The 25,097-nt window shown below is 37.2% G+C and overlaps 1 protein-coding gene across 11 annotated transcripts in view; it reads right to left on the reverse strand.

Moving 5' to 3' along the window:
- The window catches only part of CNTN6 (contactin 6), a 303,195-nt gene that overhangs the window by 220,797 nt on the left and 57,301 nt on the right, over positions 1–25,097 (reverse strand). For 9 of the 11 annotated variants that reach the window (XM_025375842.1, XM_025375844.1, XM_025375840.1 and 6 more), the window contains one exon: positions 24,462–24,598. The exons of the other annotated variants lie outside the window; for them this stretch is intronic. In XM_025375842.1, coding sequence (XP_025231627.1) covers positions 24,462–24,516 — 55 coding nt within the window. In that variant the 5' untranslated portion in view covers positions 24,517–24,598. The remainder of the gene's footprint in view (positions 1–24,461; positions 24,599–25,097) is intronic. 11 annotated transcript variants of the gene reach the window in all.

The raw sequence follows: 25,097 nt of genomic DNA on the forward strand, positions 1-25,097 counted from the left end.
TTTATCACCAGTAGCATCTGCAGAGGGCAATATAATCCTGCTGTTTTTGAAGACCTGAATCTGATAAAAGAGAGAATGGGGGTTCAGAGAAGTGACATTTTTTAAGCACCTCTGAGAAAGTAGGTACAAAGTTGAGAGGGAGAGAAGTATAAAGTTCATATAGTTACTCTTCTGAGAGGGCTTTAAGGGAATGGGTTTAATGGGAGACTTTCCTGAATTGTCTGTCATCTCCATGAGGAGATGGTCTGACGGGAGAGGGATAGGAGTTACCATGTCAGAGGACTCAATAGCTTCAGTGGGTTTGGACAGTATGAAATTGAAGGCTGAGGCTTTATGAGAAGGCAAGATGCAACATGGTTCTTTAGAATTATGAGCATTCTAAAGTGAAGAGTATACAGCAGGCCGAGTGTGGTAGCTTGTGCCTGTAATGCGAGCACTTTGGGAGGCTGAGGCAAGAGGATGGCTTGAACCCAGGAGTTCAAGACCAGCCCAGGCAACATGGGGACTCTGTCTCTACAAAAAATTTAAAAAATTAGCCAGGCATGGTGGCATGTGCCTGTAGTCCCAGGTACTTGGGAGGCTGAGGTGGGAAGATCACTTGAGCACAAGAGGTCGAGGCTGCAATGAGTTTGTTCACTCCAGCCTGGGCAACAGAGTGAGATTCTGCCTCAAAATATATATATATATACGGCAGTGGTTATTTTGCTCCAGTGGATTTGAGAGTCAAGCCATTTGTTGGTTGTCACAACCTGGGGTTGGTGGCACAACTGGCATCTAAAAGTACAGGCAGGGATGCTGCTAAACATCTACAGGCCCACAGAGCAAATAATTATTTGGTTCAAAATATGATTAGTTACCCACTCAGTAGTGCTGAGATTATAAAATTCTGATCGCTTCTCGGCCTTTTGGCTAAGATCAAGTGTGAGATTATAAAATTCTGGTTTATGAATAGGATGTAGCCAAAATTTAAATTGTGGGTTATTTTAGCTGTATTGTCACATTTTCCCCATCTCTTTCTGGAACCTACACATATTATTTCCTTGCTTAAATTTTTGGAGTTTGATCTATGGTCAAAATAATCAGTTATTCACTTATGATAAATGAGATGGAGCATGACCCCCTGTCCATTTTAACATTGAATATTTAGCGCATAGCATTAAGAAGTAGACATTTAAGCCCAGAGATCAAAGAATGACAGCAAATTTCCCAGTGTTTGAGTCTTAAGATCTGGTCCATAGAGTTATGAACACAATTTTTGTGGCATTGGCCATTGCTGCTAGTTCAACTGTTTTTAATGCAACTACTGGCACTACCCCTACCCCAGTCACCACTAGTCATTGTTTATTGAGCACTTTCTAAGCACTTTGCGTTCTTGCAAGTCTGTACAAATAGTACATGTCTGTACAAATAGTAATATATAAAACCCACTCTATGGAGTGGGTAAAGGGATAGAATCTAAGCAAGGTTTATAACTTGCCAGAGGTAACCCAACTTCTTAAAGAGCAGAGATGGGATTGGTACCCAGCTATGTCCTTCCTCAAAGGCCATGTTGTCAAAAGTTAAGTACACGGCAGTATTTATAAGGAAGAAACAAGGGAAGGAGGGAAAAATTCAGAGGACATGGCTTATGTATCTTTTCTTTCGGTTTTTGACACACTTAATTTGGTTCTCAGTGTCCCCTGTGCTAAGATTTCGGTAATACAAACAATACAAAAAACGAAATTGCCGAGGTTTGTACAAATGTTTAAGCTTCACTTTGGTTATTCTTATTTATGTTAAGATCTCTATCTTCCTGGGATATCAGTTCTTTTGAAATCAAAGGGCTGTAGAGATTGGGTGTTTTAGCCCCAAGGAGGTTTGTTATTTAAATAGACACTCTGGATTTTCAACAGGTTCTGCTACTAACTGTGGGTCTTTAGCTCACTTTATCCATATTTTGGCCTGTATATTGGGAAGAATAACATTTGCTGTCCTTTCTACCTCATAGTTTTTAAATGATTACAATTAAAGATCTTTGAATAGTATAAGTGAATAAGCATATTAAAAGTATTCCTTTTTTTTTTTTTTTTTTTTTTTTTTTTGAGATGGAGCCTTGCTGTGTCGTCCAGGCTGGAGTACAGTGGCGTGATCTTGGCTCACTGCAAGCTCTGCCTCATGGGTTCAGGCAGTTCTCCTGTCTCAGCCTCCCTGGCAGCTGGGGCTACAGACTTGCACCACCACATCCAGCTAATTTTTTTTTGTATTTTTGGTAGAGAGAGGGTTTCACAGTGTTGGCCAGGCTGGTCTTGAACTCCTGACCTCAAATGATCTGCCTGCCTCAGCCTCACAAAGTGCTGGGATTACAGGCATGAGCCACCACACCCAGCAAAAATATTCTTTTTCTAATAAAACTTATGGTGAATATAATATGGGCCACCCATATCACTTGAAAATTGTAACAAAATACACAATAGAGCTAAATATTTGATTATTTATCAAAGTCAGAATTTTTGGTGATATTTGGACATTCAGAATGACCAGAGTTTATCAAATAAGATAGAAAGTCTGAGCCAGTTATCTGATTAGCATAGTGACAAGTGTCTCAGCTTTGTGGGCTATCTGTATAATTGGCACAAATGTTTAAATGTTTGGCCATTTTTATTTTAAAAATAGTATAAATCCACTTGGAAAATTTAGAAAAGTAAAAGGAGGAAATAAAATATGCTGAAATTCTACTACTTGGAATTACTTTCCTAACTCAGCTCTGAAACTTGACCGTAAAGCCTCTTTATATTATTTTTCTAGCCTCTTGTTAAATATGGTTTATGCTGAAGAAAGATGAATAATTCTCATCATTATCTGCAGTATCCCTGAAAAGCTAAATATGCAGTCAAACTCTGGATCATCTCACAAGCATTGAGGATTAAAGTGGAATGTGGACAGAATCAGAAAAGAGAAGACAGAGCTGAGGAAGGCGGTTGAATACAACGAGGAGGCTAAACGTTCCCCCCTTCCCCACACCTGACCGCAGCCTCTAGCTGGTTTGCTGTCTCCCTTTTCGACTATGTCTCCTTTTTTAAGTATTTGGAAAGAACATTTAATCTGGAGGCCTCTTAGGCTAAATAGAAGAACAAATCCTCTGCCAATTGCATGCTCTTTGATACGTTCTCATTGCTTTTAGAATTAAATCCTAAAGCATGACTAGGGCCTCTGAGACTAGTATGTCTGCCTTTTCCCTTCCTTCTCCCTCATTTCATACCATCCTTCCTCTGTCACTCACTGCATCCCCGTCAGTCATTCTGGCCTGCTTTGTCTCCACAGATGAGTGACTTTGGCTTTCCCTTGCCAGGAATACGCTTTTTTAAACACCCTTCCCACTCACATCCACCTGAGTTATTCTGTATGTCAGCAATATGGTTTGATTCCATTAAAACACTTTTCAAAACCTGTGTTTTCTTAAAAAAAATTAACCTATATATTAGCATTGCTGCCATTAGACCAGAAGCTTCTAGAATGTGCCTTTTTTTGCTCATCATTAACTCCGCTAAGCCTAGAAATTGCTCTGTGCTTAGAGAGAACATGCAAAATGCAGGAAGAATATATGTGTACTTGAGTTCAGATCTCAGCACCCCCAGGTACTCTTATGTTACCTGAGTGACACTGGGCAGGTGGCTTAACTGATATGTATCTCAGACTTGGGATCTGTTAAATGAGGTTAAAATATTTCCCACCCAGAGCCCCTCAGTGTTCAACACTTCCAGGATAACTCCTTATTGCACATATTTGTGACTATATGTCTCAGAACTTGTCTCTTGTTTAGTAGGTGCTTAGAACAGTTGATGTCAGTGATAAAAGGACATTGAGCAGCAAGTGTCCCAGCTTCCTGGTCCCTTAGTAACACTCTGATAAGACGCTGAGGTGTGTTCTACACTACCTCCTGTATACAGAGTCTCAGCCATCACCAGATTACTCTGCTCAATAACAAACCTCATCCTTTCTCACCCTGTCTTACCATTTACTGGGGCTATTTGGGATTATCTTTTAAATAAATTACTTTCACTCAAATTTTTTTTCTGAAAGTCAGCTTCTGGAGGAGCCCAACCTAAAACATGGGGTTAATAACATTTCCAGGCCGGACGTGATGTCTCACACCTGTAATTCCAGCACTTGGGAGGCCGAGGTGGGCAGATCACCTGAGGTCAGGAGTTCGAGACCAGCATGGCCAACATGGGGAAACCCCCTCTCTACTAAAAATACAAAAATTACCCAGGCGTGGTGGCATGCACCTATAGTCTCAACTACTTGGGAGGCTGAGGGCAGGAGAAATGCTCGAACCCAGGAGGGAGAGGTTGCAGTGAGATTGTGCCACTGCACTACAGCCTGAGTGACAGAGTGAGACTTCATCTCAAAATAAATAAATAAAATGGAAAAAAACGGCATTTCCTATGTCGTCAAATTATTTTGAGATCCTAACTCATCGAATTATTTGAAAGCACATATGAGTGCTCAATACATGTTGCGTGTTGGCATCCCTTCATTCTGTTGAGCAGCTGTTGAATCTAGCAGCTAAGAGGATAGATTCAAGAGTGAGACAGACTGCATTTGAATCCCAGTTCCACCACTGGCTCACTCTGTACCTTGGGGCATGCTTCTTACCCTTACCTCATTTTCCCCTGTCTGTAAAATGGGGCCAGTACAATTTGCCCACCTGAGGGACTTGTGGTAGGTTTAAGCTATATATCTATATAGTCACCCAGGAGATTAAAAGAGTGTAAAAGTGCAAAGGAAATGTTGTATGGCTGTTTGTGATGATTATTGTGACTTCATTATCTTAATATGTACTTGCTAGCTAAACAAAAGATATTTACCAAAGCCATGTTAGGTACTTTGGAGACAGAGTAAAAAGATAAATCAGATATGGATCCCCATCTGGGCAACATTTAAGGTATGTCATCTAGATGAAAAGGAAGGTAAGACCTTCCCTTAAAGATCTCTAGCATAAGAAATTGGCAACTGATATGGAAAAATTACTGTCACTAATGAAAACTAGTGTGACTTGAATGTGTATCATGTGTCATGCAGTATATAAGACAGAGAGGGGTTCAGTAACTTGCCCTACCACACAAGTAGTAAGGTGCCAGGTATGAACCAAAGTGTTTTGTTTGTTTGTTTGTTTTTGTTTTATTCCCCCCACTCCTCCACCATTTATAATTTGTCTTTCATCCCTATCATTCTACTGCACCTGCTCTCTCACAACCACTGTTTCTTTTATTTTTTAATTTATTTTTTTATTTTAAGTTTTGGGATACATGTGCAGAACATGCAGGTTTTTTACACAGGTATACATGTAACATTGTGGTTTGCTGCACCTATTAATCCATCTTCTAGGTTTTAAGTCCCACAAGCATTAGTTCTCCTAGTGCTCTCCCTCCCCTTGCTCCCAGCTCCCCAACAGGCCCTGGTGTGTGATGTTCCCTTTCCTGTGTCCATGTGTTCTCATTGCTCAACTCCCACTTATGAGTGAGAACATGCAGTGTTTGTTTTTTCTGTTCCTGTATTAGTTTGCTAAGAATGATGGCTTCCAGCTTCATCCATGTCCCTGCAAAGGACATTAACTCATTCTCTTTTGTGGCTGCATAGTATTCCATGGTGTATATATACCACAGGTGTTTTTAACTGCAGAGCCTGTGTCCTTAATCAGCGTAAGAGTTCCCTAGCCCTACCGATAGATAAGTGCTGTGCTTCCTTCCCCAGTAGCATCTGTCATCTGGATAAGTTGTGTAGTTTGATTCATTTAAAACAATTTTAAAAACTTGTATTTTCTTAAAAAAATGTTAATCTGTATCTTAGCATCTCTGCCATTTGACCAGAAGCTTCTAGGATGTGCCTTTTTTTGCTAATCGTTAACTCCACTAAGCCTAGAAATTGCCTTATGTTTGGCAAAACGCAGGAAGAATATATGTGTACTTGGGTTCAGATCTCAGCACTCCCAGGTACTCTTGTGCTATCTGAGGGACATTGGGCAGGTGGCTTAACTAGTTTGTATCCTAGATTTGGGATCTACAATGAAGTAAAACTATTTCCCACCCAGAACCCCTCCACATCCACCACTCCCAAGATAACTCCGTACTGCCCGTATTTGTGAGTATACGCCTGAGAGCTCATCTCTTGTTTAGCCAGTGCTTAGAACAGTTGATGCCAATGAACTGCCCCTGCATACCAGGATCCAAGCAATGCACTGAGAAATAAGCACTGCATGTTACCACCTCATAAGTTATACCTCCCTTTCCTCATGCATCTTCTCAGACATGTAGGAATTCAAAAGAGGGATGCTTTCTGTGGGTAAGTGGTAAGGTGGAGATGATGGAAGACTTATTGATTTTGGAGTGGCCCTTGAGGGGAAGGAAGAAATCAAAATGCGCGTTTGCAGGGATCAGGCACTCTAAGAAATGGGGAGTGCTTGAAGAAAGGTAGTGGCACAGAGAGTTTGAGAGTGTCATTTTTAAATTCAGTCTGTGCTAAAATATAACTTCTGTTACTGACCTGCCATGTTATCTTGAGTAAGCCACTTAACCTCTTCAGCTTTGATTTCTTCATTACAAATGGAAACAATAGTAATATACATCTCATATGGTTATTTCCTGGGTAACACAGGTAAAGAACTAGTGAGATACTCAGCACCTAGTAAATGGTCAATACAGGTAGCTGTTGTGATGATGATGATGATGATGATGATGATTATTATTATTATTATTAAGTCCTTGCAGAAGTGAGTGTGTGTGTGTAGTGAGGGTGATGCACTCAGTTTGGCCAACACAAAGTGTCTTTATAGAAGAAAGGTAGGAAAAAAGTTTGAAAAAACTCATTGGAGTCCTGACAGAGCTTCAATAGAAGGTTGAGAAGAATCTACCTGGTTCTGCAGCAAAGGGACAGCACTTGAAGTGTTTGATCCAAGCAGATGGACCACTGGAACTAATTTGCAAAATAAGAAACATAAAACTATTATGATTTCCTATTGGTGTAATGGGAGGAAGAGTGGAGTTGGTAATAGGAGAAAAGATGATTGCAGAGTCTTCCACAACAGCCTAGATGAGCGGTAATGAGAATGGGAATGGGAAGAGCCAATGGCTTCATTAAAAAGCCAGCTCTTTCAGTGAAATGCACACTAGGATATGAACACTTGGTTGGTTTCTAGTATCTCCAAGCCACACAAATAACCATGGAGAAGCATGTAACATCTCTGTCCTTCTAATGACGTCATGAGAAATCATGAACTGTAAATGAGGGGAGGCATGAAAATACCCTATATTCTGTAAAGCACTATAAATGATACTAATGAAACAATCCTTATTATGTTATTACAGCCCAATACTCTCCAACATATGCTTGCATTTTTCTTTATTTCGATTACAGCACTAAAAATCAAGGTTAAACCACAAAAAAATCCACTCAGAGGTACAGTGATTTAATGTACCCTGAGTCCTTACTTTTTATGCATGAATTAACATGCTCCCTAGGTAAAGCACAATATTGGGGGACTTAAGGTCAAGACTGGCTTTTGGGGATTCTGTAAGGTTCAAAAGGGGTTTGGACGGTAAGCAGGAACTGCTGCTGGACACCTAAATGGCACAGGGAAGCTTCACGATACAGAGGAAGAGACAAAAAAATACCTATGCCATGTTGCATAGGCTTCTGAGTCTTAATATATGTCAAGAATTTATTCAGTATCCTAATCACACTCTACACAAAAACTATAGCCCCTCCAAAGCCTCCATATTCACCAGCTATCATAGGAAAAACCGAAGTATAGTGATTTGGATATCGTTCCCCTGTCATGTATGACAAATCTGAACTGCATAGATATGAGTTAAGTTCAATCAGGGAAGCAACACTTTTGTGAAACATATAAAATAGAGGATTCACTTTAGGAAGAAGACCTTATACAATTGTAAGAGAAGACGATGATACAAAAGTGAGGGGGGAAAAATCACGGCGATACTGCCAACAAGCCCTCTTGGGCACTGGAGCAGGTGGTCAGGTCAGATCTTGCAAGGAAGCCAGCAAGTTCAACTGCCAGAATGGGCTTGTGAAGGGGAAGCGTTTGTGAACTGTCGCCTCTAAAAATGAAGTGGACCTAGGGTTAATGTTGGTCAGTAGTGCCAGCAGTTGGGACAAAAAGCTGGATATGAAGAAGGAAACAGAGGATGAGATCTCTGTTAACCTGTGTCTCTTTCTCACTAGACAAACTTACATGCGGCTTTCACAGAGTAGCATCATTTCTACCTTCCAAATCTCACACAAATTTTCTTTTTGATCATCTCTAATCCAGATCTGGATAGGGAAGGGAAATTTGGAAAACATAGTTCTAGCTCAGCCAAGGTTGTGAGTCCAGTGAAACTTCTTGTTTCCTGATGCAGATTTCCATGTTTACCACTTTTCAATGTTTACCACTAAAAGAAGCAGTAGTGTAAATCGAGATGAATCCATTGATTACAGACTGGCTAAGTGTTTGTGTTCTTACGACGTCAGCTGCTAACGATGTGTTTCAGGTTGTCTCCCCACATTAATAGTTTGTTTGGAGTGTCTGAGTATCTCACTGAATTAACTGATTGACCGCATTGACAGACAGGCAGACTAATCAATGAGCTTTGCTGGGCACAGTAGCTCATGCCTGTAATCCCAGCAACTGGGGAAGCTGAGGTGGGAAGACACTTGAAGCTAGTAGTCCCAGATCATCATGGGCAGCACAGCAAAACCTCATCTGTAAAGTAATAATAATTTAAATAATTAGCCAGATGTGGTGGCATGTGCCTGAAGTCCCAGCTACTTGGGAGGCTGAGACAGGAGGATCTCTTGAGCCCAGGGTTTCGAGGCTGTAGTGAGCTATGATCGCATCACTGCACTCCAGCCTGACTGGCAGAACAAAACAAATCAATGAGCTTTGAAGGCTGGCACATGAGAGTATAGCACAACCTTAGCTATAGAATAGTGGCATTCAAATATAACACTACAGTTTAATAAGCATTATCCATTTGTGACTATAATCCTTCAGTGATGCTCTTGATAATAATTGCAAAATAACAGTCAGAATATGTTTGATGAAAAACAGCACAGAGCAATTCACTCATAATTACCCAAGGGAATAGCATAAGACAGATACATAAAATTCATAGAAGAGTCCCAAATTGCCTTTTAGCTAAAACAAGCTGCGTTGTCCTCATATATCCTTTCATCAGAACTATTAAGAAATTGTAAAATTGTGTAACGCTTCTCATCTTAGAATCATTAAGTATCAGACCTGGAAAGGATTATTGTGATCTCCTGGTACAAGGATTATGATTCCCTTGTCTTCAAGGGACAAGCAGAAAACAAGAGGCTGCCAGGCCAGTCACTAGGCACAGATGATTTTCCGTGGTCTGAATACTCTTCGCTTTGCTTTTCTGTTCCCATGTTTCTCATTTGGAGTGATTTCAGTGTTGTAAAGATATAAGCATTGGGAAGATACAAAGGGTCAGAATGTCTAGCTAGGTGGTAAACAGGAAAACTGGCAGTCGAGTAGAAGATGTCACTTCTGAAACCAGTTCTTCAAGCCCATCTGTGCCATCAATCCTCACGTGATTTGGATTCTGGAAATGCGTTCTCAAACATAAAGCAAGATCCAGCTTCCACAGATATGTCATTATGCAACAACAAATCATTTGGCAAATCATCAATTCTATTTGAGAGACTAAGTGTTTGAGTTAAGTAAAATAAATATATGGCCATGAACTTAGATATATCAAGTTAAAACCCTGGCCTCAGATTCAGTTTAGCAATGTTACAGAAAGAGGACAAAGTGGGAAGGACAATTGGCAATTATGAAGGGATGTTGTAGCCACACAGATTTGATCTTAGGACAAACTTTTCCCTCTGTGATTGGCGATTCTCAATAAAACTTCTATGAAGAAGAAGGGGGTTTTGTACTCCTCCTTTCTGAGCTGTACAATCTCAAATGCAACACTTTTGTGTTTGACTATAAGTGCTTTCTGAAATTCCCATGTGCACAAATACAGGTAAAACAAAACAAAACAAACAAAATTATTTGCCCATTTTGACATAAAAAAATCATTATTGTTTCCAGGCTCAATATTAAGAACTGATTATAAAGCTGGTCAGAACATTTGGGAGGGTTTTGTTCCTTACTCAAATGTTGTTTTTAGTTCTGTGTGTACCCAATCTGTTCTATTGTGAGCTTCTGGCAAAGTGAGCAGACAGCACCTGTTGTTAGCTGCAAGGTTCAGGAAACCAAGTTTGATTTTTTATGAGGGAGGAAAGAAACTCTTCATCTGTTTTCTGGTAACCTATTAGGTATCTTCAGATTCAGATTTTTTTTAACTGAAACCAAATATGTTATCTTTGTTCTTCAATTTAGTACTAATTCTGTATGATGAGCAAAATATCAAAATCTAAATTAATGCTAAAAGAGACAAAACAATTACAATATCATTTAGTGTAATATCATATATATAGAAAATATATATCTACACAGATATACATTACAGAACATATATATATGTGTGTGTGTGTGGGTGTGTGTGTGTGTGGGTGTGTATATATACATATTCCTAAGGGCACCATGGGGTCTTGGTACTTATTTCTCTATCTTGTTTTTTGTACCAAATAAATCTGCAAAACATGGCATACTTCCACTAATAAAAAATAGCTAAAAACTAAAACATGGCTCAACAGAGCAACATGCTAGCAGTTATTTAACAACCATGTCTCTGAAAAGAATGTGGATACATATATTTGTGTGCATATAGATGTATATATATGTACATAGACATGTTTATTATCAAATTTACTAATGCAATGGATGTGATGTGTAGCACACAATTTAAAAATAATAAAATATATATCATAAGTTATTATAAAATCCATAAGTCAATTGATTTTCATAGAAGGCTTTTGCTAAGTTTTATTGAACATTTATATCTAGCTAAGCTCCAGTTGCAATTCGACCATGACCTGACAATTGGAATTTTATCCCAATCTGCTAACTCTATTCCTAGTAAACATTTGTTATCATTACAGCTGATATGCAATATAATCTTGGACTATTTCTCACTGTCATACAAATTATACCCATTACTGAAACCCTTTCAGCATCAGCACTAAGTGAGGACCTGCTTTGTAGCATTTGCCAATTACTGTGGTGTAAATACTCCCCATGAGTGATTTCAAGATAATAACATGACATAATTTGGGAAGAAATGTTCAGTAGTTTCCACGATATGATATTTCCACCATACAAAGACAATAGATATGAACAACCGCAAGACCATAAGTAATAGGAAAATATTATAAAATAATTTGGAAGTAATGAATTTTAAATAGTTATAAAATTTTGAATATAATTATTTTAATTGGATATCTATTTAATTTTTAATAATGGCTGTGTTTAAACAGCTTGCTTACAAAATTCCTGAAACTAACATTCAGCTTTCATGAGCTGCTACGTGTCAGCTCCAGTACACCCTGGCTAAATAGGTTGGTAATTTTCAACTAGAGATAAGTAAATATGAGAATTATGCAAGTTTAAAAACACTACCACAAATTCCATGGAAGCCTAATGGGATCTCAATTCAATTTTTTTTTTTTTTTTTTTTTTACGTACACTTATGACTACATTGGTGATACTCAACCTCAGAAACAGCACACTAGAATAATTTGCTTAGCTTTTAAAAAAACTTAAGTCCTTTTAAAAACACCAAGGTCCATCAAGAGTAGAATGGAAAGTCAGGATGTAAAAGATTCATACAATGGAACAATGTACTACCCAGCAATGAGAGTAAGCAAACTTGCCATTATACACAACAACTTGGATGAATCTCACAAACCCAACACTGAACAAAAGAAGCCAGAAATGAAAGAATGCACACTAAATGGCCATATAGGTAGTATTTACATATATACAATAAAAGTAAATTGTGTGATGAGAAGTCAGATAGTGGCTACCCTTCTGTGTCTCAGCTGTGACTGGAAAGGGCTTCTGGGATCCAGCCATGGTCTGCATCTTGATTTGGTTGCTGCTTACATGGGTAGGTTGAATTTATGAAAATTCATTGAACTGACGCAATTTATGCACATTATACTTACTGAGATATTTTGGATTTTAATAAAAGTTAAAAACTGAATGATTGGCTGGGTGTAGTGGCTCACATCTGTAATCCCAGCACTTTGGGAGGCTGAGGCAGATGGATCACAAGGTCAGGAGTTCAAGATCAGCCTGGCCAACATGGTGAAACTGTCTCTACTAAAAATACAAAAATTAGCCAGGTGTGGTGGCACGTGCCTGTAATCCCATCTACTCAGGAGGCTGAAGCAGGAGAATTGCTTGAACCTAGGAGGCAGAAGTTGCAATGAGCCGAGATCGCGCCATTGCACTCTAGCCTGGGTGACAGAGCAAGACTTTGTCTCCAGGGAAAACAAAACAAAAACAAAAACAAAAATGAATGATTACACTGAACACAGACAAATTAACTCTAAATTTCTGAGTGGGATTGTAGTAACAGTATTTTTAAATGTCCTCAAGTGATTCCAATGTGAATTTAAGTTTGATAACTGATTATTTTTATATAGATTAATTGTTCTGTCAATTTATACTAGTTAAATATATTAAGGTATTTATTTTTAAAAGATAAAAAAATAAAATTAATGACAGTATATTTGCCAAAATAAAAAAATCTAAGTATAATAGTCCCGCCTAATCTACAGTTTTACTTTCTGTGGTTTCAGTTTCCCCAGTTTCAGCTACCATGCTCAACCAAGGTTCAAAAATATTCAATGCAAAATTTTGGAAATAAATAAGTCATAAGTTTTAAATTGCATTCTGGGTAGTGTGATGAAATCCCACACCATCCTGCTCCATCCCAGTCTGTCCCACCCAGAAAGTGAATCATCCCTTTGTCTTGTGCACCCCTGCTGTGTATGCTACCCACCTTTAATCACTTAGTAGCTGGCTCTATTATCAGATTGAAGAAACATAATATGTATAGGGCTTGGGACTATTCGTGGTTGTAGGCATCCACTGGGAGGATTGGCACATATCCTCCATGAATAAGCCCCCACTATGGTAATTTGGAGGTAATTTGAACATAGTCCAGTTCCTTAGTATGACTTACAAGGCCCTGGGTGATTTCCCCCTTACAACTGGTCTCAGATTTTAAAGGTTAACTGTTACATAAATTTGAGTCTGTTACTTGGGAGGCTTAAGCAAGAGGATCACTTGAGGCCAGGAGTTTAAGAATTAGCAAGACCTTGTCTCTCTCTCTCTCTATATATATAATATGTATATTATTATATATATTATATCATATATTATTATATTATACATAATTATATATTATATATTTTATATATTATATATATCTATATATATATAATTAGCCAGGCATGGTGGTATGAGCCTGTAGTTTCAGCTAGTCAGGAGGTGTAGGTGGGAAGATAGCTCAAGCTCACAAATTTGAGGTTGCAGTGAGCTATGATCTTGCCACTGCACTCCAGCCTGAGTGAAAGAGAAAATCTTTCCCTCCCCCCCAAAAAAATTGAGTCTGTGTCAAGAAACAGTCTTTAAATGGGATCATATCAAGTTTAAAAGCTTCTGCATAGAAAAGGAAACAATCAATGAAGTGAAGAGACAACCAAAACAATGGAAGGAAGTATTTGTAAACTACCCATCTGACAAGGGACTGATAATCAGAATATATAAGGAGTTCAAACAGCTCCCTAAGGAAAAATCTAATAATGCAATTAAAAAATGGGCAAATGATTTGAATAGCTATTTCTCAAAAGAAGACATAAAAATAGCAAACAGGTATTTGAAAAAGTGCTCAACGTCCACTGATCATCAGAGAAATGTGAATCAAAACTACAATGAGATATCACCCCATGATATGTCACTCCAGTTAAAATGGCTTATATCCAAAAGACTGGCAATAAGAAATGCTGGTGAGGATGTGAAAAAAAAGGGAACCATCACATGCTGTTGGTAAGAATATAAATTAGTACAACCACTACGGACAACAGTTTGGGGGTTCCTCTAAAACTAAAACTAGAGCTACCATATGATCCAGCAACTAAAACTAAAACTAGGGTCCCCATATGATCCAGCAATCCCACTGCTGGGCATATACCCAAAATAAAGGAAATCAATATATCGAAGATATATCTGCATGCCCATGTTTGTTTCAGCACTATTCACAATAGCCAAAATTTGGAAACCATCTAAGTATCCATCAACAGATATATTGATAAAGAAAATGTGGTGCTTATGCAAACTGGAGTACTATTTAGTCATAAAAAAGAACCAGATTCTGACATTTGAAACAACATGGATGGAACTGGAGGTCATTAAGCTAAGTCAGGCACAAAAAGACAAACTTCACATGTTCTCACTTATTTGTGGGATATAAAAATGAAAACAATTGAACTCATGGAGATAGAGAGCAGAAGGATGGTTACTAGAGGCTAGGAAGGAAACTGGGATGGTGGGAGGGGGACACGAAGGGATGGTTAATGAGTACAAAATAAAAGTTAGAAAAAATAAAACCTAGTATTTGATAGCACAACAGGGTGTCTATAGTCAATAATGACTTAATTGTACACTTGAAAACAACGGGGCCAGGCATGGTGGCTTGTGCCTGTAATCCCAGCACTTTGGGAGACTGAGGCAGGCAGATCACCTGAGGTGTGGAGTTTGAGATCAGGCTGGCTAACATGGTGAAGCCCCGTCTTTACTAAATGTACAAAATTAGCTGAGTGTGGTAGTGCACGCCTATAATCCCAGCTACTTGGGAGGCTGAGGCAGGAGAAATGCTTGAACCTGGGAGGCAGAGGTTGCAGTGAGCTAGAATCGTGCCACTGCACTCCAACCTGGGCGACAGAGACAATAAATAAATAAACAACTAAATAAATACGTATAATTAGATTGTTTGTGACACAAAGAATAAATGTTTAAGGGAATGGATACCACATTTTCCATATTGTGATTATCATGCACTGCATGCCTATATCAAAATATCTCACCTACCCCATAAATATATACACCTACTACGTACACAGAAAAATTAAAATCAAAAATTAAAAAAAAATGAAGCAAGGTGCCGTGACTCATGGCTGTAATCCCAGCACTTTGGAGGCCGAGGTAGGAGGATTGCTTGGGCCAAGGAGTCAAGACCAGCCTGAACAACACAGTGAGAGGCAGTCTCTACAAAAAATAGAAAAATTATCCAGATGTAGTGGTGCATGCTTATAGTCCCAGCTACTCAGGAGGCTGAGGCAAGAGGATTGTTTGAGCCTAGGAGGTCAAGCCAGCAGTGAGGAGTGAGCTGTGATAGTGCCATTGCACTTCAGCCTGGGCAACAGAGCGAGACCCAGAATGAACGAATGAAAGAAAGAGAAAAAGAAAGGAGGAAGGAAAAAAAGAAAGGAAGGAAAGAAGGAAGGAAGGAAGGGAGAAAGAAAGAAATAAAGAGAGAGAAAGAGAAAGAAGGAAGGAAGGAAGGAGAAAGAGAAAGAAAGAGAAAGAAGGAAAGAAGAAAGAGAAAGAAAGAGGGAAAGAGAAAGAGAAAGAAAGAAAAAGAAGGAAAGAAAGAAAGTAAGAAAGAAAGAAAGAAAAGAAAAGAAAGGAAGGAAGGAAGGAAGGGAAGGAGGGAAGGAAGGAAGGAAAGAAGGAAGGAAAGAAGGAAGGGAAGGAAAAAGAAAGAGAGAGAGAAAGAGAGAGAGAGAAAGAGAAGGAAGGAAGGAAGGAAGAGAAGGAAGGAGAAAGAGGAAGAAAGAAAGAGAAAGGGAAAGAGAAAGAGAAAGAAAGAAAGAAAAAGGGAAAGAGAAAGAGAAAGAAAGAAAAAGAAGGAAAGAAGAAAGAAAGAAAAGAAAAGAAAGAAAGAAAGAAAAAGAAAGAAAGAAAGAAAAAAAGAAAGAAAAGAAAGAAGGGAAAGAAAGAAAGTCTGAAACTCAAATATAGTTTCTTCCTTTGCCCACTATCAAGGTCAGATGAAACACTATTCATAAAGTGCTTTATAAACTATAATGCACTAGTTATGAGGTATGACTAATCAAATATTCGACTTGAGTTTTTATTTTCCCTTTAAGACTAAGAATTCTACAATTACAAATTCAGCAAGTGTAAATACTATGTATTTCTCAGAATGAATATATATTTGAGAGAAATGACCTGATTCTAAGTAAGGAGTGTGGAAATGACAAAATTCTTCTTCAGGGAATCAAAGTTTAAGGAGAAAAAGGAAGAATATATTACTGGGAGGATTAATCAGAGTGAACATAGCATTTGAATAAGTGTGTTAAAGATTGGATTTGCCTTTAATAAACAGAAATGGATCTGAAGAAGAACAATGCAGAAGATCACAATGATATGAGGAGAGACCTGGGGATTTTTAAAAAGTGCAGAGATCTTACGAGTAGCACAGTCTGACTTGAATGAAGGATACATGAAGGAGAGTAAGGGAAGGCATGGCTCATGACACAGGTAGAATTGAATTAATTAGATAACTTCCAATATTTGTTGAAGGAAATTGAATTTGAATGCTTGATTAGACAGTTTGAACTTTATAGGAGATGGGATCTGTAAAGGTCTTGACATAGAGTAATGACAAAATCAGCCGTGCTTTATGAAGTTTTCTCTGCATAGGCGTCTGTGTCAATAATCTAAGGACACAGAGGATGCCTCAAAATAGAGAGAAACTGCAGGTGGCTGCTACAAATGTCTTGGGGGAGAGGTAACGGTGGATTAACTTGACTGGTAACAACAGAACTGAAAAGGAAAAACAAATACATCTTGAGATAAAATACAGCCCACAAGTTTAAATATTTAAGTTATTTTTGACACAAAGTCAATGTGTATTTGCTACCCAGTAATACTGAAACAGCATTGGCTGTATGTTAAATGTGCTACTCCCTGAACAAACCACACTGAAGTTATACCTGCCTAGGTCAAGTGTGTCTAAGCAAACTGTATTAGTTTCAAAAATTAGGAATAGTTTTCTGCTTTCAGTATACAGTATAGTTTTTAAAAATTAAAAAAAAATCCTAAGCCCAAAATATGTATTGTGATTCAAACATTTATGCCTAAAAGTAGATTCTAATAATAACCAGTTCAATTGCTAAAGGTGTTTGGAAATATTGATTTATCCCCAAGTAGCCTTGGGGTCTTATTTTGAGAGGTCAATAACGTGCTCATTTATTTTAAATATTTATTGAGTGTGTACTATGTGTCAGGCACTGTACTAGGCATCAGCGATGCAGCCACTTATATGACGCACACTATTTTTACCTACATAAAACTTATATTCCTCTAGGTATAGGCAGAAAGTGCAATAGTAAAAAACGTATAAATAAGTTAATCTCAGATAGCGATGAGCTCATTGAAAACAGTAAAAATGGTTGACGATAGTGCCTAGGACCAATGGTGCGATAAGCGCCTACTTACCCAGACAAGGTCCTAAGGGAACGTCAGACTATGGAGGTGACTGAGTGGAGATGGGTATAATGGAAAGAGCCAGTCATAGAAAGATGTGAAGAGTGTTTCACACAACTGAACAGCACACGCAAAGACCCTAAGCAGAGAACAATCTTGATATTTCAACGAGCGTGAGAAAAAAATGTGGCTCTAATGCAGTGAGCAAAGGGAAGTTAAGTAAAAGTAGAGACGAAAGAGGTAGGCAGAAGAAGACAGACTGTTTCGTGACTTGATGGAATGGCAAGGAGTTTGATTTTAAGCATCTGGAATTCTTTAAATTGGAGGAAGAAAAATGTTATCAATCCTGGGCCGGGCGCGGTGGCTCACGCCTGTAATTCCAACACTTTGGGAGGCCGAGGCGGGCAGAACACTTGAGGTCAGGAGTTCGAGACCAGCCTGACCAACATGGAGAAACCCTATCTCTACTAAAAATACAAAATTAGACAGGCATGGTGGCGCATGCCTGTAATCCCAGCTACTCGGGAGGCTGAGGCAGGAGAATTGCTTGAACTTGAGAGGCAGAGGTTGCAGTGAGCCGAGATTGTGCCACTGCACTCCAGCCTGGGCAACAAGAGCAAAACTCTGTCTCAAAAAAAAAAAAAAAAAAAAAAGAAAAAGAAAAATATTATGAATCCTTCCATGCTATTTTCAAGTCGTGGCATAGCTATTTTTGAGTACCCTTAAAGTGAAAACATGACCTGGTGTTACCACTTCCATAGAATACTTGACCCTCTTCTTCAAAGACTTCATGGTGAAAACACAATTACTCACATTCCATTCAACTAAGAGCCTACATTTCCTGCAGCGTGCCAGTCTGCATACCAATCATTTCCTCCCAATGCTGACAAAACGTAATTTTTTTCCTACATTGTTATCAGTCCTAACAAACAATTTCATTTAAGGTTTAAGAATCAATTACTTTGCAAGAAGGTTTGATAATCATATAACCACCTTTATCAGTAGGCACTGCATGAAAACGGTGTTTTCAGCATTTCTAAATTGGACCATTTCTATTAGAAATTGCAAAGATGTCACTTGGCTTAAAAATATAGCCCGGTGTTCCATTCCTAAAGGTGCTATTATGCTAACAATAAATCCGAACAAGACCGTAGGCAGAGTGTGGGTTTTGATGTACTCAATATTCATTCACACTCTGACCCAAAGGAATATCCATTATGTGCTTCTGGGATCCTGGAGCAAAGCAGGTTTATTACACCTGCCAATTTTCATGGATTTGCTGTGTGATACATCGTTGTCTTTGAAGAAATCTTGGTCATAGTGAATATTTTCATTCTTCTGGTTTTCTCTCTCAGGTAGTTCATTTGCTCTGGCTCTCAATTCAATAAAAGGCTATGTTTGAAATAGAGTGAAATTCAGGCAATCATAAATACTTTCCAATGTCCCTTTTTCCTAGGTGCCTGACTGAGTATTTAGAAAGAGGTAGACTTCCTCCCAGATTCACTTGCAGGCTGTGTTATTTATAAAGCAGTAAGCTATGTAAAAATCCTGCCAGGATTTTTTCTTTCTTTATTGGTATCAGCCCTAAAAACAACTTTATCTTAGTGTTAAATGTCGACTACTTTGGGAGAAGTTTTGAAAATAATATAACCACATTTGTCAGCAAACATTACATAAAAATGATGGCAGCAAAGACTTATTATAATTTTGAGTCTCAGTTTATTCTTCAAGAGTAATTAATACAGTAGGAGAAACTAGCTCATTAGGCCCTGTTGGCATAATACAGTAATTAGAATGCCTCAAGGAGGGCTTTGATTCTACTCTGCCAATAAATGTGACTAGCTCTATGTTGACTTCCTTGAATTATTGCACTTCTTCATGACAAAACCAAGTCTCCTACTGAATAGCTGGTACTTCTTCAGAACTAACCAAATAGGTATTCAGTCCATAATTTCATAAAATACATATAAAAGTCCTTAACCCATGGCAAAACAAACACAAATGACAAAAAAGTGGTTATATTTATGAACCAAGTGAACGTTTTATAAACTACCATTTAAATGGTAGTACTTAGTTAAAATAACAATGTCAAAAGAGAATACATTAGGCAGAAATTCTTAAGACTATATGAATACTGAATGTCAGGAAAATCACATTCCTTGTAACTAGTATTCTGCTATTATTTATTATGTTTGATCTATAATAGCAGCCATTGACACTCACTGACACTCTTCTTAAGGACTGCAGAGCTTCTAATAGTCCACACATTTAAAATTGTGCTGTCTCTAACCCTGGTTAACTCATAACAACAGATATGGCACACGATTCAACCTATTATCATCAAGTATTTATTAAACATTTTTAATAATTATCAAATTTTTAAAGATAGGAATTTAAATTTTGAAATCTGTCTAATATTTCTCAAATTTTACATAAAAACCATGGTAAGGTGAAAGATTTAATAAAATAGAATCATCTGGTGCATTCTGAGAATTTTTCACTGTGGGAAAATGTGACAGTTAATCACATCAGTTAATCTTGGGTTTCTTATACAGGTGACATTCTAGGGTCAACAAAATTTGACCCTATGTGGTTTTTCAGCTTCTACCCGTTACTGACAATATTTAGTATTTATTAAAAAATAAAATATTTCTGGGTTGGGTGTGGTGGCTCATGCCTGTAATCCTAGCACTTTGGGAGGCCAAGGCAGGTGGATTGACTGAGCTCAGGAATTTGAGACCAGCCTGGGCAACACGGTGAAACCCTGTCTCTACTAAAACACAAAAAGTTAGCCCAGCGTGGTGGTGCATGCCTGTAATCTCAGCTACTCAGGAGGCTGAGGCAGGAGAATTATATGAATCCAGGAGGTGGAGGTTGCAGTGAGCTGATACGGCGCCACCGCACTCCAGCCTGGGCAATAGAGCAAGACTCCATCTCAAAAAATAAATAAATAAGTAAGTAAATAAATAAATCAAATATTTCTTCATGAAAACAATCTGTGCATTGTCTACAAGGACAAAAAATAAACTTACAGTTATAAATTTTTCTCCATATATTAATTTGGTTATCCAAATTATCTCATTGATATATTTTTTCTACTCTAAGATATGTATATTTGAGGCCGAAAATAAATGTTCTTAGTCTATATGAAACCTCTTGATTTTTTTTTCCTTCCAGGAATTATTGTGCTTCTTATAATTCCTTTATTTGCTCTTTTCCTCATTTTCTGTAGTGAATAAGCATTTATCCCAGCAGAGTTCTGTTACAAACTCAACCTCAAAACCAAATTTTCTAATTTGTATTAGTGAAGAACTTTTTGTCACAAGGGGCAGAATCTCAACTGAAGTGGACTTACTTGCTGGTTTCCCTGTTTAGACTGGCAGGTTGAAGAGGGCAGGAACCCATGGACCTATTATTGAAGGTCAACACCAAGCTCCTTGCCTGGCACATCATAGTTTATAATATATTTTTATATTTGTTGAAGTGAATGAACCTTTCTTTTATTCATTTAGCAAATATTTAGAATCCATGTATTAGGGGATGGAGAAGCAGTAAAACATAAAGCAGATGTAATTTCCCACCCTCACAGAGTTTCAAATAGGGCATGATTTAAAACTTTTAAAATGTCATTAAAATTCTACTTCTAGAAACTTACGACCATAACTTTAATACACACTGGCAACCATAAAGGAATGAACCAGACTAACAGTTCCCCAGAGGATATTATATGACTAAATTTATTCTACTATGATAACATAAATAGGACCAACAACATTAACTTTTGGTAATTAATTAATTCATTCATTTAACAAATATTTATGGAATCCCTACCAAGTACCAGCAAGATATAGTCCCTGCCATCTGGAAGCTTAAAGCATAGTGAGGAAGAAACATAGGAATTTAGTTTCTTATGACTTCTATAAAAGTTACCACAAATGTTATGGCTTAAAACAGTACATATGAGAGTCCTGGAGGTCAGAAGTCCAAAATGGGATTCACAGGGCTGAAAACAAGGTGCAGGCAGAGCCATGCCCCCTCCATAGATCGAGGGGAGAATCTCTTTCCCTGCCTTTCCCAGCATCTAGAGCTTCCTTCATCACACCCGGTGGCTCATGATCCCTTTCTCAGTCTTGAAGTCTAGCAGTGCAGCATCTTCACATCTCCCTCTGCTCTGCTGCCACATTGCCTCCCCTCTGTCAGGTCTAACTCTGCCTCCCTCTTACAATCTGGATAATCCAGGGCCATTAATCTCCCCATCTGAAGATCCTTAACTTAATCACATCTGCAAAATCCACTTTACTGTATTAGGCAGCACTCACAGGTTCCAGGTATTAGGACCTAGATATATTTGGGGTCATTATTTATCCTGTCATGCATATCAATGAAACAGTTAAAAAGTATACAATTAGTAACCGTATTTCCTAATTAAATGTGCCTTGGTTTTCTTCTAATATTTTAAAAATACTAAAATAGATCAATCAAATTTTTAAGTACTCAAAACTTTAAAAGTGTCCCAGAATCAATCATGTATGACTGTAGGGATTAAGTTTCATTGTGAAGGCCTGTGAGGCCAATGTCTATAAAGGCACTAGAAGTTGCAGTTAAGTTTTAGAAAATGAGAGGAGAGATTGTCAAAAAATTTTAAGTTTTAATTTAGAGTCTAGGGAGATTTAAAGTATCAACCTTTTAGAAAAATTATAATAATTAAAATAGCAAGGAAAAAGCAAGTAATTGTGAAAGATTTGCTGCTATTTCAGAATGAATAAAAAGTATATTTTGGAAAAACAAGATGTTATCACTATGCATAGTCATAGAACTCTATCATCAGACAATCTAATTTTCTAAACTAAAATAGTATCGCCAATAGGGAGACACACCACGAAATCTCTAACAAAACAAACACATTTAAAGCAATGCTCTCTTGTGTATATCATTATCAACATCCTTACCCCTTGGGCAATGTTTAGCTTAGATTATCTTATTTAAGTAGCTATGGCTTTAAAAAAATAGATCCAACCTGTTCTTTCACAAGGAAATTGTGCACCAAGGGTATATGATTATTTCACCCATTAGAATAAAGCAACAGGACATGTTGAATCACATCCAATTTGGATAAATAAAAGTTAATATAAGAGCTGGAGTATTTCTCAGATTTGATATGTGTTCTGAGAATAATAATTTATTTCAATTTAACACGAAAGGTCTTTTAGAGATCCTATGCTAATTCAATATACATATTTAAAGGGCAAAATGTTAATGTTGAATTTTGACAGGAAGATGAAACTTAAGAGTAGGAATATAATTCTTATTCATACATGTATGATTTGGGGGCATCTTGATGACTTTTTCTGTCTTTTCTTAATCTATTATCAAAAAAAGAATACATTATTATTTAACCCCAAATCTTTGTTTTAGAGACTTAGAAGTGTCACCAATGAAAATACTGTAATCACTTTGAGTAAATATAACTATAGCACTTCTAGCTGTTAGCTTTGCTAGTGGTAAAATTGCTTTTATTTATGTGGTTTTCTGAATCTCCTGGTTGATTTCTGCATATTTTAGCATTCTCATTCCTTTTAAGATCAGCATATCTATTTCTCAGGATTGCTATAAAATATATGTCCTTTGCAATTACTGTGTTTCTGCCTTGTAAATTATTATGTTTATTTCTGCATCTCTCTCAATATATTACTGCTTTGTCATAAGTATGTGAAACTTCACTAGTACCTATCATCACATAGTCGGGGGGAAGAAGCATAGCATGGTAGAAGAGAGGCTTCTTTGATAATCCCATGATCTAATAAATGTCCATGCTCTGTAACAACTCATATAGTTAGGCTCAACAATTAATCTTGACAATTAAGCTCAGTAATTATAAACTCTATGATTGTAACAGACTAGGGTCGATTGTTTACAAAAACAGCCACAATTATTGCCTTTATTATTTTTATGGCCTTTTTATGGTAAAATTTTGCAGTTTTTCTATCAAGAGATGTAGTATCATTCCACATCCATTGAAGCTGGACTGGTCTTGTGACTTATAATTGTCAAAATAATGTCACAGAAATGGCAATGTAGCAGTTCCAAGCCTTGGCATCAGGAAATGCTGCATCTTTCTGTCTTTTGTTTTCTTGAAACACTGAGCAGTTACCATATAAAAGAATCCAGACTCATAGAGGGTAACATTTGGACCAGAGCCATGGCAGCACAGTTGTCTCAGTTAGGAATGTTCTAGAGTAGTCACGTCTCAGATGACTCAACTCATCAAAGATGCAGTGCACCCAGGCAAAACCAAAAGAAGACCCATTTGAGCCCATCCTAAATTGCCAACACACAGATTTATCAACGAAATATATGACTATTTGTTATTTTATTATGCTCACATTTGGCATGGCTTGTTACAAAGCAAAAGTTAACTGATACACAGATATTAACATGTTTAAGTTGAACATAAAAACATGTTCTTGTCTATTCTTTTGCAATAATTAAAAAGAAAATATATATAAGGTTATTTCTAGTTCTTAGGTAACATTTCATATCACCTTTTCTTCTAAATGAATATAGCTTTGTTTTTTTGTCATATCAAATTCTAAACATGCAAGAAAATGTGTGTTTTAATTATATATTTTTTAAAGACTTCACTATAATGAAAATAAGAAAAATTATTCACTGTTTATTGGTGGTAAAAAGTATTTAATTGTATTCTTTTATAAAAATGTCATACTACATTATTACATAATTAAATATTACATAATTACATTGTATAAAAATGTCATATTTGACAACGTATAGATGTAATAATGTTAGTTTCCATTTAAAACTGGCATTTGATACATTTTTAAGGATTAAACTTTCCCTGTCTGAGTCATAGAGGTTACCTTCAAAACATTATCACTTAGTCATTCAAATAACATACAAATTGTGCATTTTGAAAATTGCTTCACCCGTAGAAAGAAATACAATGCCAATATATTTATCAATCAAAACTCATAATAATAGAACACTTTACCTGCACAAGAGTTTATGAGTGGCAGCAGAATTACCAGTTTCCATAGCAACCTCATTTCCACTTTCTAAGGTCAAAAATTTCTCCCATACAATCAGGTGGAAAAAAAAAGTCTATCTTCCAGTCAGTATCTCAAGAGTCTGAAAGAGACAAAATTGTCATGAAATGAAAAATGTACAAACATGAATATTTTAATAAGCATATATTTGCTGCATATTAATTCAATTTAGTATTAATACTATTATCCAAAATAAACCAACCTAAATGGATGCTTTCCACACATACATTTGTTCTGCAAACTCCAGTAATTTCAGCTCATATTTTCTTAATTTCAATTCACACCTCAAATATTAGAAAACATTATTTGTCCTAATATCACAAGAAATAAAATTAATATTGTGCTACAAAATTTCTGCAAGAAATCAATTTCTAGCAGTGTTATCTTTCAGGTATGACACATGCTTTTCCTAAGGGGTTACATCATAATTTTCTCTAATTTATTTTGACATTTAAGCTACGTAGTGATAAATGAAATCAAGATAAAGTGTTAGTTTGGCCGTTAGCCCAAAAGAGAAATCTAATAAGAAGTTCATAAAAACTCCTAAACTCATAAAAACTTAGAATAAGCTCAGAATAAAC

Source organism: Theropithecus gelada, chromosome 2 (genome assembly GCF_003255815.1).
Source record: "Theropithecus gelada isolate Dixy chromosome 2, Tgel_1.0, whole genome shotgun sequence".
Taxonomy (NCBI): Eukaryota; Metazoa; Chordata; class Mammalia; order Primates; family Cercopithecidae; genus Theropithecus; species Theropithecus gelada.